General features: G+C 40.8%; 2 protein-coding genes across 2 annotated transcripts in view; one reads left to right on the top strand and one right to left on the bottom strand.

Moving 5' to 3' along the window:
- Positions 1-2,324: 2,324 nt before the first annotated feature.
- Positions 2,325-3,849, bottom strand: cdkn1ca (cyclin-dependent kinase inhibitor 1Ca). Its single transcript, XM_031290084.2, has 2 exons — positions 3,209-3,849; positions 2,325-2,904 (listed from the first exon to the last, which is right to left on the bottom strand). Exons 1-2 carry the CDS (start codon positions 3,621-3,623, stop codon positions 2,804-2,806), a joined length of 516 nt encoding a protein of 171 aa, XP_031145944.1. The 5' UTR covers positions 3,624-3,849; the 3' UTR covers positions 2,325-2,803.
- A 2,436-nt stretch (positions 3,850-6,285) lies between these two features.
- The window catches only part of trpm5 (transient receptor potential cation channel, subfamily M, member 5), a 29,476-nt gene continuing 17,269 nt past the window's right edge, over positions 6,286-18,492 (top strand). The window contains exons 1-8 of the mRNA XM_031290101.2: positions 6,286-6,391; positions 9,384-9,451; positions 11,080-11,236; positions 11,336-11,516; positions 11,952-12,127; positions 12,275-12,452; positions 17,706-17,770; positions 18,194-18,379. Of these exons, the coding sequence (XP_031145961.1) occupies positions 6,365-6,391; positions 9,384-9,451; positions 11,080-11,236; positions 11,336-11,516; positions 11,952-12,127; positions 12,275-12,452; positions 17,706-17,770; positions 18,194-18,379 (1,038 nt within the window). The 5' untranslated portion in view covers positions 6,286-6,364. The remainder of the gene's footprint in view (positions 6,392-9,383; positions 9,452-11,079; positions 11,237-11,335; positions 11,517-11,951; positions 12,128-12,274; positions 12,453-17,705; positions 17,771-18,193; positions 18,380-18,492) is intronic.

The following is an 18,492-nucleotide window of genomic DNA, read 5'->3' as shown; positions in this document are numbered from 1 at the left end:
CCAAAAGCATGGCTAAAAGCATGCTCTTTACACGGGTGACCTTTAGGCAGCAGATGGTGACCCTTTTCCCCCCGCCGGCCATCCATGGGGTGTCCAGGCATTCCTCCACACAAGTGTCCATGTGGAGTAAAAGCCCAAATGACCATCTGCCTCTGGTGTCCACAACAATGGGCCCCACCCTCCAAAAGTGTGCTGAGGGGTGGTTGGCCTTTGTGCTGACCTGGAGTTGGGGGAGTGCAGAGTTTCACTACAGGGAGGGCGTGGAGGTTTTTAAAAAAAAAAAGACACCACCCCTCCCCCAACACAGTCATAAACACAATAAAGAGGGTCAATCCATCCAAAAAACAGCAAAACTAAATAGTACGTGAGCACCTGATCTGGTTGAATAAGTATGAATAGAAAAGGAATATTTGCATCTCAGGCTACAGTTTACTAAGATGCTATTTGCTGAATCTTCAGCGTGAATAAAATGTACAAAGCTACAAATGTAGATACATTCTTAATGATTTTTTTTTGTGTGTGTTTTTATTTCACTTTAAAATTTCAAACCGCATTCCTGAATCCACACTCCGCAATGGCTTATTGGACTTGCAAATCCTAACGTCTGCCTCCTTCTGCAGTTATTATGCAGTCATTTAGCTTCTTCTAATTTGAACAGTTTGATCAAAGCCTGATCAGAAGAAGCCACGATCATGAAGATTAAGACAATTTCCATTCCTGAGTCAAATTTTACAGCCGGATTTATTTTAGTGTGCGAACATACACGGTACATCTCTAATGCATTCAGCAACATCACTGAAATTTTTAATGACACAATCACTGCACTACTGCAAGCTTCATTCACTGACAATATACTGAGCAGCTTGTAGTGTACATCTTTAAGGGAATTCAATTCATGTATTGGGTGGAGAAATTGGAATCCCATGAGACTTTTTGGACCCTAGGGATAGTTTGATTATTGATTTCTTGACTGGTAACATGCATCCATTAGAGCAGATTGTAAGATCATCTGTTCCTAATGCAGAAATAACACACTTAACATTGGCTGTCCTCTGCATTTAGGCTTTTAAAAATGTAAATGTGGTGTTTGCTCTTTCTGTTGTCTGAACACAGTCTCTTTGCTGCAGTAGCATACACGTTAACAGGGGCCAAAGTGAGAGTAAGCATTAGTAGGGTTGGCTTGGACATATCAGCGATAATAGCTGCTTCGACTTTGAAAAGGGACACAGTGAAAGGAGAAAAGTTAAGAAAAGACCTGGGGGGTTGATGAGCTCCAAAGGCTGATTTGCAGGTGAAATAGATGGCACACTCTGCTTTGTGGCAATTGTCCTGCTCTGTGGCCAGATGGCCTCTTGAAATTCTCTTGAGCTGAAAGCGCAGCACCGTGGGGGTGAATACGCCTCTGTGGGATTTGGCCTCTCTAATGGGCTAATTTGGCAGTTACAGCTCATATTAAAGGGTATAATTTCAAGCCTGACAGCACAGTCCTTATGATTGTGATTATGAAATATCTCATAATACAACCCAGGAAATGCAATTACTCAAAAACGTTTTTCTTCTTTTGATTGCCAAATTTGCACCTTGAATTGATTTTTCTACGACTTTAGAGGAACACTTATTATTAGCTTACTCATGTGTGGCTGCCACAAAGTCAGCATAAAACCAAAGATGGACTTTACCTTAGAACTGCAGTCATATTGAATATCTAATAATTTGAAATTCTGTTCACAAATCACTAAAATTACAGAACTCCAGGGACAGTTTTTAATGCCAGTAAGTTATCACAGTAGCTTTTAGATAAAGTGTGAGTCACTCTCATGATAAGGACATTTGTTTTGTACTTCTAAACCTAAAAGTGCAAGATGTTGAACAGAGTGGGATTAGAAAGTTTAAACTCTGTAAAGTGTTAGGATTTTTCCTAAAGACAATGCCAAAGCACATTATTTTGTTTTTTACAAATCAGTGTTTTTGTATCCTAAACTGTCTGCAGTATATGCTGCAGGGGCCAGTTCATTTAGAAGCTTTTAGATGGAAGAAATATATTCTGGACTATAGAATGTGAAACATTGTTTGGAGAATTGATGAAGTTTCATGAGCTATTTTGTCACATTTTACTCAAGATAGGAAACAAAACTAAGATGCTATGATTATGATTGCAAAATCGTTAAATTAGCATTTATCAACAAATGAATTTGGACTACAGATTATTGTGTTTTTGTCAGCATATGAAATGTTTCAACGTGCTATAGGCCTTTCTCAGAGGAACGATTCTCCTAGAAGACGGCAGCAATGATAATCATTCAATCAGAAGTACAACTATAGTCTCACTGATAAAGCAGTTTATTAAAATTGCAGTATTTGTAGGCATTTACAATCTCACTTCATTTAGGCAAACATGACAAGGACAAAACAGTGCTTTTCGATATAGTTAACCGAAGCAGCTCATATTGCAGAAATCCACAAAAAGATTGAAAAAGACACACGCAGAAACAAAATGTCATTAAGTCTTTCAAATGCTCACATAACAAACAGATGAAATTTAGAAAAAAAAAAAAAACATCTATAAACAAATTTGTTACAGCAACTTATCAATGAAAAAACTGCAAAGACATTAAATACAAGTCCATAAATAGAATAAATAACAGAAAAGTGGTATAATTTAACCCCCGGTTCACAAATAATAAAAATGGCAATAAAATAAAGTGTAATAAAATAACATATAACAAAATCCTTTGGTGCAGTGAATAGGCTTTGGTCCAGTCCATAAATCATAAATATAAATCGTCCATTTTCAGCAGGATGTTCATCTTATTGTTTTGCACAGAGCTGCTTCGTTGGAACTTGTGTGGAAAGGATTCTGGGTGCTCTTGGTTTCTGTAGTCTTCCTTCTCTTTGGGAAAAAATCTGCCAGGAAAAGCAAGAAAAAAACGACGTTTACTCAATAGTCATCATTTTAATCGAATGTGTGTGAGTTACAGCATTAACTGACAAACGTATTACGGCTATGGGCGCCGGGATAGCTCAGTTGGTAGAGCGGGCGCCTCTATACAGAGATTTACTCCTCGACGCAGCGGGCCCAGGTTCGACTCCGACCTGCGCCCCTTTGCTGTAGGTCATTCCCCCTCTCTCCCTGTACATTTCTTCAGCTGTCCTGTCACTAAAGGCCTGAAAATACCCCCCAAAAAAGTACTACGGATCGGTTTCTCACCTGTAATTCGGGCGTTGTTTATGTTCTTGGCTGCCGGTTTTGAGAGCGTCCTCTTCCTCCGGACGGGCGTCACTTCAGCGGGACGCTTGTGTGTGTTGGAGACGCTGGAGCAGTTCTCCTGGTCGATCCCAGCTGCGCTTTCTTCTTCTTTACTCAGCCTGTCGTCTTCCTCACAGACATCGTCCTTCAGCTGTGCGGACTCCTGATAGATAGCAGCAGCGCAGTCTGCGGGTATTTCCTCCCACTGAAACCTGCCGCACAGCGGCGTTTCAGTGTGGAAGTTAAAGTTCCAGCGGCGGCTGTCCTGCTCACTGATCTCCTTCAGCTTCAGCGTCAAGTCCCGGCGCAGCTGCTCGTGGTCCACCGGGCCAAATAAACTCCTGCAAACCGACTCTCTGCGCCTGATGGGATTCATCCTTCTAGGGTGGTTCTGGTGGAGTTTTGGTGGGGAAGGTCTTCCTGTAGTTTAAGGGGAAGCTGCTGCTGCTGTCTCCCTCTGGTCTGCTCTGGTCATCACTTTTTCCGCAGGACGATTTAAAGGATGAAGGGCGCACGGTGTTCTGTTTAGTACACAATAGGTAGAGGCTGCTGATTGGCTGCAGCTCTCTGAATTGGCGGATAATGGGAGGGGGCAAAATCCAATCATTGCGTGATGAAGACCACTGAGACCATCAAAGGTCTCCGGTTCCATTTTACATGTGCAATATTTTGATAAAGTGACGAGCTGTTAAAATTAACCATAGACAATAGGCCTATAGGCCTTCCTCCAGTGGTGTACTCTAATGTACTATAATAATGTAGCCTACTAGCCGCCTATATATTGGCCAGAATCACCCTTTTGGGGGGCCTGTGTGCTCTCTTAATACATCCGTGGTCCTCTCCCAAGGAAGTTTTGAGCATCAACGACTTAATTTCCTGTATTCAGATACACTTGTATGCACCAATTTACGGTGGGAATACATTTATTTAGCCTATGCGAAGAAGAAAATAACAGATAATTCAAAATATATCAAAAATATAAGGGTAATGGTATGTTGTTGCGTGTCATTGGGCACTTTTAAGTGGGTATATGGAAATCCTGGAGCTTTCCTAGTGGGTAGGCTACTACATACCTGCATCACGTAGACTAGGCCTACACCAGCTGCCTTCTTCTATCTGACTGACATCATTCTTGGTGCACATAGGCTATCCCATAGCCTACAATTTGACAAATGTTGTCATTGTGAGTTCATTTTCCTACTTTTCACTTGCATATGATTGCAACCGTTTAGCCAACACATTAAAAGGCCGTTTTATGTTGACGCTTGGTTGAGGACACCTTGGCGTCACTTTTGAACGCTCAGACCATTGATATAGGCTATTAAGAGTCTATAGGAACCATTGACGTCACTTTAGCAAGGGCAAAACGACCCTAAAAACCTCAGGGTTGTAGTCACAATGTCTGAATGAAAAAGGGCAACAAAATGCAGCAGTAGTGCAGTTTAGCCTCTGGAGTACTGCAGTGATAATGGCCACAAGGCACTTCTGTCTGAAGACCATAGAGTCGATCTTGCCAAAATGAGTTAGAAAGTAAACGAAAAAATAGTTGAAATCAGGAGATGAGATTTTGTTTAAGTTACATACCAGGTCAAGACAATTACATAATTAAAAGTCCTTGCTTTAATTGCTTTTTTTTTTACACACTTAAAGATGAGTTTTCCACAGATTAGAGTGTTTCTATTTTTTGCAATTGCTTTAAAGCCCCAAATCAATGTTCCTACTAGATAATTATAGCCTATACTTAAATGAACTGTTTTAAATAAACAGAAAATGTTTTTTTTTTCAACTTTGGCTGAGAAACTACAGGAAGGCCTCATACAGTCAAACTGTATATTGACTTCACTACTTCTCACCATTCATATAGACTATATATATATATATATATATATATATATATATATATATATATATATATATATATATATATATATATATATACTGCATTATAACTGATCACTGGATCCACAACACTATCTTGACCACAGTTGAATTTGCACTAACTGTATTCTGACTCTTTACTACATCTCAGCAATGTTATAGATTGTCTATTCATGTATATTATGTTATCACCATAACACTTTCGCATATCCATCGACTTACTTACACCTCACTTTGCGTCGGTTTTGAACTGCCTACTTAATCTGTAGCTTACCTAGGCATATGTATATACTTAAAGCATAAGCGTACAAGACAACATACAGATATTAAATGTGAAACTGTTGTCTTGTACGCGTATGCTTTTCTTGGCCAGGTCACTGTTGCAAATGAGAACCTGTTCTCAAAGGCCTACCTGGTTAAATAAAGGCTAAATTAAAAAATTAAAAATTAAAAACACCATCACAGGGCCCTTTTATGCTAGAATGCAAATAGTGTGACTAGCCTGGTGATATGAGCCACAACCCTGATAAACTGCTTCTCAGTGTATTCATTTGCTATTTCCTGCTGCACACAAATTGCCCTTCTGGGAAAAAGAATAAACTGAACTGAACTGAACAGAACTGAACTAATGGTAGCTGCAGTAAAGAATGTAAGCTTAGACCTGAACTAACGCGTTATGATGGAGCACACTAGCCTACTAATCTCAAATTCATCGGACAATCATTTTGATATTTGTTAGCCTACATATTTCTTTCCATTCAGCTCATATATTAAATATTGCAGCGCTGTCACATTGACGGAGTGAGGATCAATGCTGAAGCTTAGCGATAGGTTGTAATATCCTACTAAATTAGCCTACACTTTTTATGTGAATCTATTTTCCATTGTGTTTTTTTTAATGTGTTAGATGTTTGGGAAAATGCAAAAATATATAACCTATGTTAAAAAACAAAAAACAAAACAAAAAAAAACACAAAGTTTGAGTTCTTTAAAAGTAAAGTATTTGAAATACAAGTGTTTCATAGGGCAGCAGGATGATGTGGTCCTGATGAGAGCGATTTGCAGCAGCTGACCAACATGCAAAGCAATGGTGCACAGCAGTGTCTGGGATTGGCCAGGAGGAAGAGCTCCACCTTTGTACCACAAGCTGATGGCCCAGGTAGTTCACCTGAGGACTGTGAAGGAAAACTCTTATAGGTGGAGTTCAGCAGCAGGAGGAGAAGAAACTTTATTTGAGCCATGCAGGAGAGACAAGGCACACCTCTGGTGAGTTTGTACAGTGTAGCAGCTGTTTTCTTTTCTGTTTCACTGTAGGGACGTCTAGCTACATTTGGCCAAGTGAAAAGATTATATATCTGTGATTCCCAACCAGGGGATAGCCTACGTGGAAAGATATATTGCATTGTATTGTATTTTATTAGTTAGCTAGTATGTGAATAACGTTAATATATCCACATATTAACATGAAGTCAACTGTACACCTGAAAACTAGCTAACGCTAGCTACATGTCGCAGTCAACATTATGTAAAAGTGTGAAAACTAGTCAGCAAGCGAGCACAGAAGTTTAGCTAGAAGTAATGAATAGATTAGTATAAATATTATTTTATATTTATATAATATATTAGTATAAATAACTAGTTAAAAGTAATGACTGAATAGTTAAAATTATTAGCTAAAGTAAAAGGGAAACGGTTAAAATAGCTAGCTAGCTAAAAGTTTAAATAGTTAGCTAACGGTTGAAATAGTTCGCTAACAGCTGAAATAGAACCAACGTTAGCTTAACGTTAATGGTTGAAACCAAGGGGGTCTCCTCGGACTGCGAACCTCCTATGGCGCCATTTTAATGCTACAAAGCGATCACCCCCCGTTAGCATTCCATTGACTGCCATTCATTTTGGCGCCACTTTGACAGCGAATAACTTTACATCTGAAGCGTTTAAAGACTCCATTTGTCCATTGTTTATTTCTAAAGAAACACGACAATGTATAAAAAGCTCCATTACCTTGTACCTCACGTTATGGCTCCGTAGCAGACGTTTTTGTAAAAATATGCTAACAATTGTGTCATAACCACGCGACTTACTGTCGCATAGTAGAGGAATTACCGTATAGTACAGGAGAAGCGCGCAGGCAGTTTCGTCTCAAATTAGCTGTTTAAGTGTAATTACTAATGTTAACTCGCATTTTAGTTAGCAATAATTAGCCTGTGCCTATGTTATCTCCTTACATATACCTACGCTCTCCGTCTCTGCAAGATAGGGAATGATTGAGATTTCTCTTGGCACAGCTACCAGAAGACTTACAACTTTCAGACAGGTTGCTCACGTCATATTTACGTCGTCAGTTGGAGGCTGTGCAGTAACGCTCAGCGCTCACCGGAAAAGTGCTTCTAACGGCCTTCACTGGTCTCCGTCCAGAGCAACGGGATCTGTTGGTCCATTCTTATATACAGTCTATGGTTGAAACATTCAGTTTTTCAGTAGTAGCTAGCTAGTAGCCTAGAAGTCTATGTACGGTTGCTGACCAAACCAACTTGACAGTTTAAGCGTATAAAATAATTAACAGTATCCACTTTTATATAATGAATAGCATTAGATTTGACACATAGCTACATTGTGAATTGCAATGAAGGGGTAACGTAAGGCTACGTAGCTAAGTTCATCTGACAGGGTTGGGGGGTTGGGGGTGGGGGACCAACGTTTTGTACTTCAAAATTGTTTCTGTTGATAATACACATCATATTCTATGTCAAGACTGAAAAGGCAATGTATGGAAAATTAATTCTATAATAAAAAAAAAAAAAGTTGTATATGATTTCATAACTGGAGGATGTAGCTAATAACACAGTTGAAGATTTTGACATGAAGGTGAAGCAGAAGTTGTGGATTTTGTCTTTTTCTTAGCCTTAACAACAAACAGAGATGTAGCTACTTATGTAGCCTACCTACAGTATTTCTTCACAAGTAGCCTATTACAAATGTAGACACATATTGCCTACATATCTCCCCCCTCACCCAATCTCGCAGTCATATTACTATCAATGGCATTGCCTACATATGTTAGTAAGCAACACTTTTTATGTGCAATATCTTGCCTCTCTTGGTTTATGGTTAAGTGAAAGATTGATTTTTCCTTCCACGATAATATTTTCAAGTGCTGTAAAATGTTGAAATCAAGTATTGATTTCTAACCAGTATATTCCTTTTTTCCTCATGAATACATATTTTAAGGCCTCTGCAGTTTTACACGTACTCATACTGTAGCTGTGTGTTTGCTGTCTGTATGTAGGCTACACTATGAATTAAGAAATCCCAGATCATAATTTCTTCCGTTTCAGTTAATTATGCCAGACTTCAAGCAAAATGTGTGTGTGTGTGTGTGTGTGTGTGTGTGTGTGTGTGTGTGTGTGTGTGTGTGTGTGTGTGTGTGTGTGTGTGTGTGTGTGTGTGTGTGTGCGTGTGCGTGTGTTTGGGTATGTAAGGGTGTCTCTGACCATACCTTTGCATGCAAATCATCCTGTTTGCATACCCAGTCTTCTTTTCCCTCCCAGATCCTGCTGGCCTGTAGTCAAATAAAGGCCTCCAGGCTAATCACAAATTGACTCTCAGTGTGTGTGTGTGTGTGTGTGTGTGTGTGTGTGTGTGTGTGTGTGTGTGTTAACTATTGTACCACAATTCTATTAAGTCATTTTGTTAATTCGAGGTACCCACAGAAGCTTTTTGTCAAAGAAATATGCGCTTGTTCTAATCATCTTTCACAAACAGCCCACGCAAATAAAGCTGTGTTTACTCATGCAAATGGAAAATCTTATCAATAATGAATGAGTTTCTTTTCTGAACTCAGTGTCATTTATTTCTATTAAAATAACCATTCAGATCAGACTGTTTTCTTTGTACAACTATAACTACATACAGACCAAGTCATGATGTCACATTCGACTGCTTAATAAAACCGATTGCCATTTGACATATTAGAGGGCTTTCATGTTTAGAGATTCTGTTGGGAGCCTACAGTATTGTGGTCCAGTTTTCTTGGTTTCATGTATATGAGTGACAGGGTTTTGTGAATTTCTAATTCAAACATCATGCAGGAAGCACTTTGCATATGAAGCGAGGATGAAAATTCTGCCAACTTTGCATTGACCACACGTATTTCTAAGAGCCTTCCCCTCTGTTAAAGGAGTGTGCGAGTGAGTCATAATGGATTTAGAGGAAAATAGAAAACCAACATATTATCTGTTTATTCATTTGTTTACAGGTGCCACTGCAGCCACAGACACGATGTCTGCGATGTGGGGACGTGCTGGAGTGGTCAGAGGAGCACAGGTGTGTGTGTGTGTGTGTGTGTGTGTGTGTGTGTGTGTGTGTGTGTGTGTGCGTGCGTGCGTGTGTGTGTGTGCGTGCGTGCGTGTGCGTGTATATGTGTCTGTGTGAAAGTCAGTGACGCTTCGAACAGATACAGTAGGCCTATTCCCTCCTCATGAAGTGATATAAACAATACATTCATGCCATTTGGCAGAAGCTCTTATCTGAAACACATTACAGTGCCGTTCAGTATTCATGATAAAGAAATCCCTATCAGATCATTTGCAAGCAATCAGATCCGACTTGTGGTTAAGCAAGCCATAAAAGGAAGAGTTGCTACAGGAAACAAACATTTGTACTGGACTAAGAAGCCTTAACTAATTCCAAGCATAGTTTTCTATTTAAGTTATTCATGAGAGCTGGTCATACTTCCCTAGCTGTAGACAAAGAATGCTTTCTGCTAAATACATAGTATACAAGTATATTTGTAATCCACCTCTGCATTTGGATCTGCTTTAACATAATATGCATTGTGATGCTGTAAGCTTTGCCCAATTAAGGATAAAAGTGAGGGTTATAGCATATGGTGTAGATTAGTGAGTTATGTCCAATTATGTATCAGATATGACATGCAAAATACATAAGAATAAGTTTCTAATTCAAATGTCTTTATTGCCAATTATGGTGAAAGCTGGATACTATATGTATGAATCATGGTTTTAAAAAAAAATAATTGGATGGAAAAAAAAAAAGCTTATTGGTGGAAAGACAGAACTGGACGTGGCTGCTGAACATTTCCATGAAATCATTATATGCCTTACTGTTCAGGAGTTCTGATCTGAAAGGGTTTCTAAATAACCCCATGGTGGCATTAATCTGTTTGTCCTTGGCCCATGGCTTTACTTTCCTGCAAAACAGGAGGGTGGCAGTAGCTCTGTCTGTAGGGAGTTGGGTTGGGAACCGGAGGGTTGCTGGTTCAAGTCCCAGTACGGACTGAAGTACAGAGTGTGGATAGGTAGCTGGGGAGATTCCAGTTCACCTCTTGGGAACTGCCAGGTGCTCTTGAGCAAGGCGCCGTACCCCCCCATCAGCTCAGGGTGCTGGTCTGGCAGTCCACTCACTCTGACATCTCTCCATTTTTTGTGTGTGTAGTGATTTCTAACAAAACAAAGTGTAAATTGTAATTTCCCCACTGGGGATCAATAAACAGAAAAAGAAAACACGTTGACGAGTAGCTTTTGAAAGCCCCTGCTAAAGAACACCAAAACAAGCACAGAACAACACAATCACCTCCCTGGCAGAAACAAAACTACGACTTTTTGCAGCGGGTTATTAAATTAAGCACTGAGCTAATCGGGCAGTTTAAACCTTTGTAATTAGAAAAAGTAGAGCCTAAAAAGTTGTACGTTTTAAGAGGCGAGTCTTAAGTTTGTGTTTGAAGATTGCGAGGGATTCCACAGTCTTATTGAAATGCTCGCTACACTACAGGAGGGCAGGGAGAGAGAATCACCTTGGTGCGTGTTTATGAAGAACACATTGAGAGGGATATTCCATTCAGAGATTGTGCTACAGCTTAGTTTTTTTTGCGTGTTGGTAGAAACTACTGTATGATACAATACCCATATCCATTGATTGTGTGCTTCTTTCAGTGTCCTGCTGGGCTGTTCCTGCTGCTCTACGGTGGATGAGACTCTGGAGAATGTCGCCAGAGGCATGGCCGTCAGAATGAAGAGGGAAAAGAGTCACTGGGCATCTGGAAGAGTGGGCGACATTGACTTTTCTGGCCATACTAAGACAAGAGGAAAGGTCGAACCAGATAACATAACAAATACTGAGGGTTTTATAACAGCGTAAGAAAGACTTTGCAGAATAATGACATAACAACTCGTCTTTTTTTACACCCAGTTTGTGAGGGTGCGCAGCAACACAGACCCAGTGCTGATCTACCAGATGCTGACAGAGGAGTGGGGCCTTGCTCCTCCACACTTGGTGGTGGCCCTGGTCGGAGGAGATGAGCTGGCTCAGATGAAGCCCTGGCTCAGGGACACTCTGAGAAAAGGACTTGTGAAGGCTGCACAGAGCACAGGTTATATATAATCAAGCGGCTAAAACTGGCCTCGGCTTTTAAAATCAACCTGCCGTTGATAAAGAATTGCTTCTCTGTTTCCCTCTATTGGCTAGCAGCAGAATTACTAAAAACACATCACTGAGATGAACTCTTTTATTTAAATGTAAAGTCTTTTTTTCATGTTTTTAAAATGCATAAGTACAATATTTTAATGACGTTTACTGCTTGTTAGGAGGACAAACACAGAATGCTTCAGAACCATATAAGGCAATAACCTAATTAGCATAATCAATAGGCCAGCTGTGATATATAGAATCCAGGATATAACTTTCTGGTTTGATATACACATAGAGACTGGCTATAACTTCCTCTAGATCCTGCTATTAAGTGCATAAAATTCTCTCTATACCACATACACACACACACATATGCAACTGTTTCTCTGTTCAATAGGGGCATGGATTTTGACTAATGGCCTTCGCTTTGGCATCACCAAGCACTTGGGCCAGGCTGTGAGGGATCACTCGCTGGCCAGCACCTCCTCTAAAGTTCGTGTAGTGGCCATTGGCATCGCCCCCTGGAACATGATCCACAACCGAGAGGCACTACTCACTAGCCACTACGCCAAGGTCTCTGTTCGTACACAGACAATATAGAGCTGATTGAAAAACAGCAGCAACGTCTATGAGCAAAGATTTACACCTTTCACAATAAACGTGTCCATGCTGTCCTCTGTCCTCTGTCTCTGTCTACATACCTGTATTCATGTGCTCAAGGCGGACGAGCCTGCAGTATACAAGCCACAGGACTTGCCCCACGGGTCCGTGTATTCTCTGGACAGCCACCACTCCCACTTTGTGCTGGTGGAGGAGGATCCCAACAGACCAGGAGCCACCAGTGAAATGAGGGTGAAGCTGCTCAAACACATCTCTCTTCAGCGCACTGGTTATGGAGGTAAAGCCCTTTATCTCACAGAAATAGAACCAGAATCCTTTACTTAAGCAGTAATAGCAGTACCAGAATTTAAAATGACATAATTAAATGTTAAAGTCCTGCTTTTACTTATATAATTATAAAAACAATATAAACAGTAAAATGCACTTAAAAATTAAAAGTAGGAGTACTCATTCCAACAAATGGTCCCTTTCATGGTGTTAAATTATAGATGCATTAAGCATTATTTCACTGTCGAGCTGTTTGTAGTACAGGTGGCTGCTTCATATACTGATAGCGTAAAAAAAGCCCTGCTTCATATTTAATGACCTTTTCGTATGGCTTGCTGTAAAATCGCATGCCTCAAAATTGTACACAGTGCTGTAGTCGAGGGAATGCACATCTGCTCAGGACGGGGGTTGTTGGGTATGGACTTTTCACTGCCCAAGGGAAGTAAAATATATATATATATATATATTAAAGATTGGAATACAAACTGTCTCCTAAAGAACAGCAAGTGAGTAGACTCACCAGCGTTTGGTGTTTTCTTACTGTCATCCCTGTAGTATTCTTCCAATTAACTCAGGCCCTGTTTACACGAATACGCTCGCGGGTGAAAACGTCAAAATATTTGACCAGAAGTGCCTTTTGTTTAGACGGCGACGGCATTTTTGGGGCTTAAAAACGCAAAAAAGTGAAACCACCCTCCAGAGTGGAAATCTTAAAAACGCTCCACCGACGCGTCCCCGTCTAAAGGGTAAAAACGCACTGTGCGTGCGTGTGTGTGTGTGTGTGTGTGTGTGTGTGTGTGTGTGCACGTGCCGTGTGTGTGCGCCGCATGTGTGTGTGTGTGTGTGTGTGTGTGTGTGTGTGTGTGTGTGTGCGCGGCGTGTGTGTCTGTGTGTGCATTGTTTGGAGCAATAACTCCTCGTCTGTCCAGACAAAATTGTCAGCTTTTGTTGTTCACAAAGCAGTGAGGAAATGAGGAGAACAGGAGTTTTCATTGGAAAATAGTTATTATTTATTTATTTAGACCTATTAAAGAGGTCAACAAAATATAACTATTCTCAAAATAGCACCAACAAAAACCGGATGGTCACTAAACAAACTGACCTAACTGAGACCCAAGGGGACATCATGTGTATACTGGCTTGGCCAAACCAAAGAACACACAAGGGGAAACCAAGATGGACATAAACTACAACTAATACAAAGAAAAACAAACTATACCTAAATACCCCCTCCAACATGGCAGCACATTGTATCGCTCAGTTGGCAGGCCACAGGATTTAACAGTCCTCCACCCACGGCCACACCTTTTTCTCCACCAGGAAGGACATGCCCACCAGCATGGTAACAAGAACAAAAACATAATGAATAAAACAGGAAATAATTATTTAACCCTACAATGTAAAAATGTGGGTTGTCCATTTAAACAGTGTAAGGCCAAAAGTGCAAATAAATATGTAGATTACAAATCATATAAACAGTGTAATGTGTACCTTTTTTAACATGAATTGTTTGGCGTGTGGCTGACTGCAAAATAAATGAACCTGCGCACTTAACAAAATTAGGTGAAATTGTGTACAATATTACCGGGGCGGTAGTAGCTCAGTCTGTAAGGACTGGGCTTGGTAACCGGAGGGTAGCCGGTACAAAGTGTGGACTGGTAGCTGGAGAGGTGCCAGTTCACCTTGGTGCACTTGAGCAAGGCACTGACCCCCTAACTGTTCGGCGCAGATATGCTGTCGCGATCAATCATGACATCTGACATCTCTTGAGAATGAAAAAATTTTTTTTTTTTTCCAAGGGGGCAAATAAAGTAGGCCTACATTATAAAAAACAAGGTATAGATTCACCAAAACACACTGGCCATCATTTATCAATCTAACGTAGAAACCAGCGCAGATATGAGCGCAGAAATCATCTTATGACAGGCTTCACGTGTGATTCATGAAACGTTCGTATCACACCAATCACAGCGTAAGAATGGTCATACATAGATAAATGCAGCGGCTGAAAACAATCGTAATTTAAATATCATCCATCCATCCATCCATCTTCTTCCGCTTATCCGGTAACAGGTCGCGGGGGTAGCATTTAAATATCATGCCCCTATATATTCTGGGTTTTGAGGCCTATACTTTACGACATGGCGAGACGTAATCTGGCTAAGAAGCGGCACTTTTCAGAAGTGGAGATTGAAACCCTGATATCTCAGGTTCATTTGCACTAATGTGTGTACTATTTGGCAGCCTGAAACTGGTATTAAAGGCTGTAGAAAGAATGCGGAATGGAAAGAGATCACTGATGCGGTCAAAAGTGTTGCCGTAGTAAATCGGACTCCAGCTGAAGTTTATTTAATTTATACATCCTTGACATATGTATGCTATAGTCCTCATAGTAATATACAGGCTTATATTACAATCTCTTAGGCCTACATGGTTTACGTATATTTAAATTAGGGCTGTCAAAATAATGCGTTAATTTCGATTAATTAATCTGAGAAAAAATAACGCGTTAAAAAAAATAATGCAGATTAATCTATTCCATATTGACGTTGGACCCGGAGCCGTTCTAGCCACCATTCGACTGTAAAATGAAGGAGGGAGACGAGAATGTTCTGCCTGGATCATTAATTGGAACATTTACTTGTAAAAATCTTCTTCCTGCCAACCCTGGCTACCGAAATCTGGTGCCACTGATATGTCTGCGCTTCTCTCTGATGCTCTGAAGACGATACAGGTAACACAAACTAGAGCTGTAATCGGGCCTTAAAAGTTCGGCCCGACAAGGCCCGAGCCTGACAGAATTCGGCCCGAGCCCGACCAGTACATTTTGATTGACAGATTTTTAAAAGCCCGAACCCGTTCACAGCCCGACTGTACAAAAGGCCGTCTATCAGCAGTGATTAGAGCACATGTCGGAAAATAGCTCTTCACGCCGCGAGCGGGCACACGCACCACTCGGTGGAAAAGGGAGAGAAAGAAAAAAGAGACTGTGCCGCACGCACACAGCTGTTTTCCGTCAAGAATGAGTAATTTATACATTTTTTAACATAATTTATTCATGACTAACGGAGGCTATCGGCCAGTTGGAAGTTGGAACAAAGAAATAAAATAAGTCCTCCAGAAGCCAGCCTCTGTTTCACCTCCTCAGCATCCATTTACACGCTAATTGAAACGCATCACCTGACCGCTCGTTTACTGCGCAACCAGGAGCAAGCCCGAGCCCGTGTAACATGATAGAAATGAAGACCGAACCCAACAAAGATCTTCAGCTCTAACACAAACACTGCTGAACGTGACGCTGCTAACGTTAGCCTACCGCTAGCTAGTTAACACTATACTCGACAGCAGCTAACGTTAGCCTACCGCTAGCTAGTTAACGCTATACTCAACAGCAGCTAACGTTAGCCTACCGCTAGCTAGTAGCTGGATTAAACACGGTTACAATGCTGACAGCTAACGCTAAACGGTGTAAAGTTTGTCTGTGTTTTACTGTAGAGGATTCAACACCGGGATGTAACAATCTGCAGCTGCCGTCGGAAAACAACACAGACGGTGCGTTCAATGAAACTGGTAAACTACACCCTCGTGGGCATTTGAAGTTATTGTAAATGTCCTTTTCCTATCTGGTTGTTGTCTTTGTCGTTCAACAGCAATTTACTAGTGAAATAAGTTATTGTTATTGTTATACATTATTATTAAATCATTTAATTTTGACCATATGGCCTTAGCAATAAACAAGCCGTTCTTTAATGTCACCAACTGTTGTTTAGTACCCTTTTTTTTCTTTTCTTTTTTTTACTTTCTTAAAAAGTATCGGTTCAGGCACCGTTAATTATGTATGCGATAATCACAGAGTATGTAATTAATTAGATTACATTTTTTAATCGATTGACAGCTCTAATTTAAATAAACACACAGTAACGGAGTTTATGCAGTGTCTTTTATTTTACTCGTGTTTTTTTCATGAGTCAGAACTGTGAGGGAGAGCGCGTGTCCTCCGCCCCCCCCTGTGCTGGACCACCACCCCGACCCTGTCTCCTGACAGCAGAGAGGCTGTAAAAACAAGCCGAAATAACTCGGTCAATGGCAGAAATAAATCGTTCACTTGTGGCCATTAACGCCACTTTAAAAGAGAAAAGAAAACCTGAAGAATAAATAAAAATGTTGTGCATCGTCATGTTTCCTGTGTTGAATATCATTGCCAAACATAACACTATACCTTTTTAAAAGCGAGGAATAATATCCTGTCTCCTTGGTATAACCCCAGTTGGGGCTGTGCTGGACACTGCTCTCTGGGCATCGGGTCATCTGGCTCCAGAACCCCACAGGCTAAAACAATGTTGCAGAATTTTTCTGCCGTGTATAATAGGGTCCCCCCCGCTGATGCAAGACCATGAGCCATCTGCCCTTAATCAATCCGATGGAGCGCTCCATCATGGCCCGTGTGCGTACGTGTGCACTGTTGTACCGGCGAATAGAGGTCTTTTAAAAGAGCCAGATCTGCCATTGCTGAAAAGTGAACTGATGACTTAACCTTCTCCTGTTAAAATTTTAAGTCCACACTGACTCGAAAACTTGCGTACACGAGTTCAGACCAGACGTGAGATTTTATCGCAGCCTACGCTCACGTTCAAATTGATAAATCCCTTGCTTTGCGTAGGAATCGGCGTACGCCCGTCCTATGCCTGTTTTTGGTCGTACGCACATTTCATAAATGAGGGCCAATGTATATACCCTTGAGGTTTAGTTTAGTGCATTTCCTTCCTCATATAACATTTGTTAAGCCAATAATGTAAATTATGAATATGATATAAATTGTGACATGTGTGCTAGTTTGAGCCCTTCTTCGCTGTCTTTGTAGGATTAATGCAGTTACTGTATTATTATATTGGTTCCCAAGCTAGGGGACGGGAGCTCCCAAGGGGTCACAAGATAAATATTAAGAGTTACATGTACATATTTTTACATAGTTTATGTTGTTTTATTGTTGAAATCTGGATAGTTTTACCTCTTCAGGTCTCCAAAACTGTTCAAATTTAACAGTCTGAGAGGGGAACATCACTCTTTGGTTTAGCTGCTCACAACTCAGACACAAAGGGAACCTGTGAAAAAGACATTTGTCACTATATGTATGAAAATCACTTGGATCAGAAAATGCTTGTTTTACAGTTGACAGTAGAAGCCTATGCTCCATTCACACATAATTTGAGACACTTTGAGATGCATAAGATATTATTATAAATGTTCTTGTTGGTGCATGCAGGCACAGGCAGTTTCGAGATCCCTGTTCTGTGTCTCTTGGTCCACGGGGAGCCCAGGATCCTAAAGGTCAGTTTCATTTAATTATGCTGTGTTAGTTACTCAAGAACTTTAAAGATGTGACTGCAAAGAGACCTTTTGAGAGCTAGTTATCTTTTGTCATATGAATGTGCACAATCTGACTTTGAGCAGTAGCTGAGGCTTGAGAACTAGGCTCCAAATCAAATTTTGTCTGTGCCACTTCCCAAAGTTGCTGGCCAAAAACCCGGACTGAGAAACAAATTCTTTCTGTTTTCACAAAACTAATCTCTTCGGCTGGAAAGCCTGTCAAAGCCACCACATTAGCATAAATAGAGCCATACAAGATTATGGAATACAGCTAACACTGATCAATATAATTCTTTGTTTGTGTTTAGTTGAGATGTTATTTTGTGAAACTGAGGATGTTTGTGAGTTTGCCTGCAAGTCTGAACATTGTGTCCCTGTCTGCAGAGGATGTACAAAGGCATTGGCAATTCGACACCATGGCTGATCTTGGCAGGCTCGGGAGGCGTGGCTGACATCCTCGTCACGCTGATGAATAGGGGCTGCTGGGATATGGACAGCGTTCATGAGCTGCTGCTGGACACCTTTCCAAATGCCCACCACAGCACAGACATCAGTAACTGGGTCAAGCTGGTGAGAGCGATGTGCACAGCATGGAGGCAGGCACATACACGGATATGCACATCACAAGACTTTAAACGTTGCCAGAAAAATGGGGCACACTGGGGAAGATTGTGAGGGAAGTT

The sequence above is a fragment of the Sander lucioperca genome, chromosome 3, assembly GCF_008315115.2.
Source record: "Sander lucioperca isolate FBNREF2018 chromosome 3, SLUC_FBN_1.2, whole genome shotgun sequence".
Classification (NCBI taxonomy): domain Eukaryota; kingdom Metazoa; phylum Chordata; class Actinopteri; order Perciformes; family Percidae; genus Sander; species Sander lucioperca.
Note: the sequence above shows the minus strand (reverse complement) of the source record. Positions and strands in the feature narration are given on the sequence as shown.

Excerpts from the sequence above, each read along its gene's own strand:
- cdkn1ca (XM_031290084.2), bottom strand. The coding sequence starts at position 3,623 with ATGAATCCCATCAGGCGCAGAGAGTCGGTTTGCAGGAGTTTATTTGGC. Across the intron at positions 2,905-3,208 it reads AAACAACGCCCGAATTACAG|ATTTTTTCCCAAAGAGAAGG; the intron begins GTGAGAAACCGA and ends TTTTCCTGGCAG.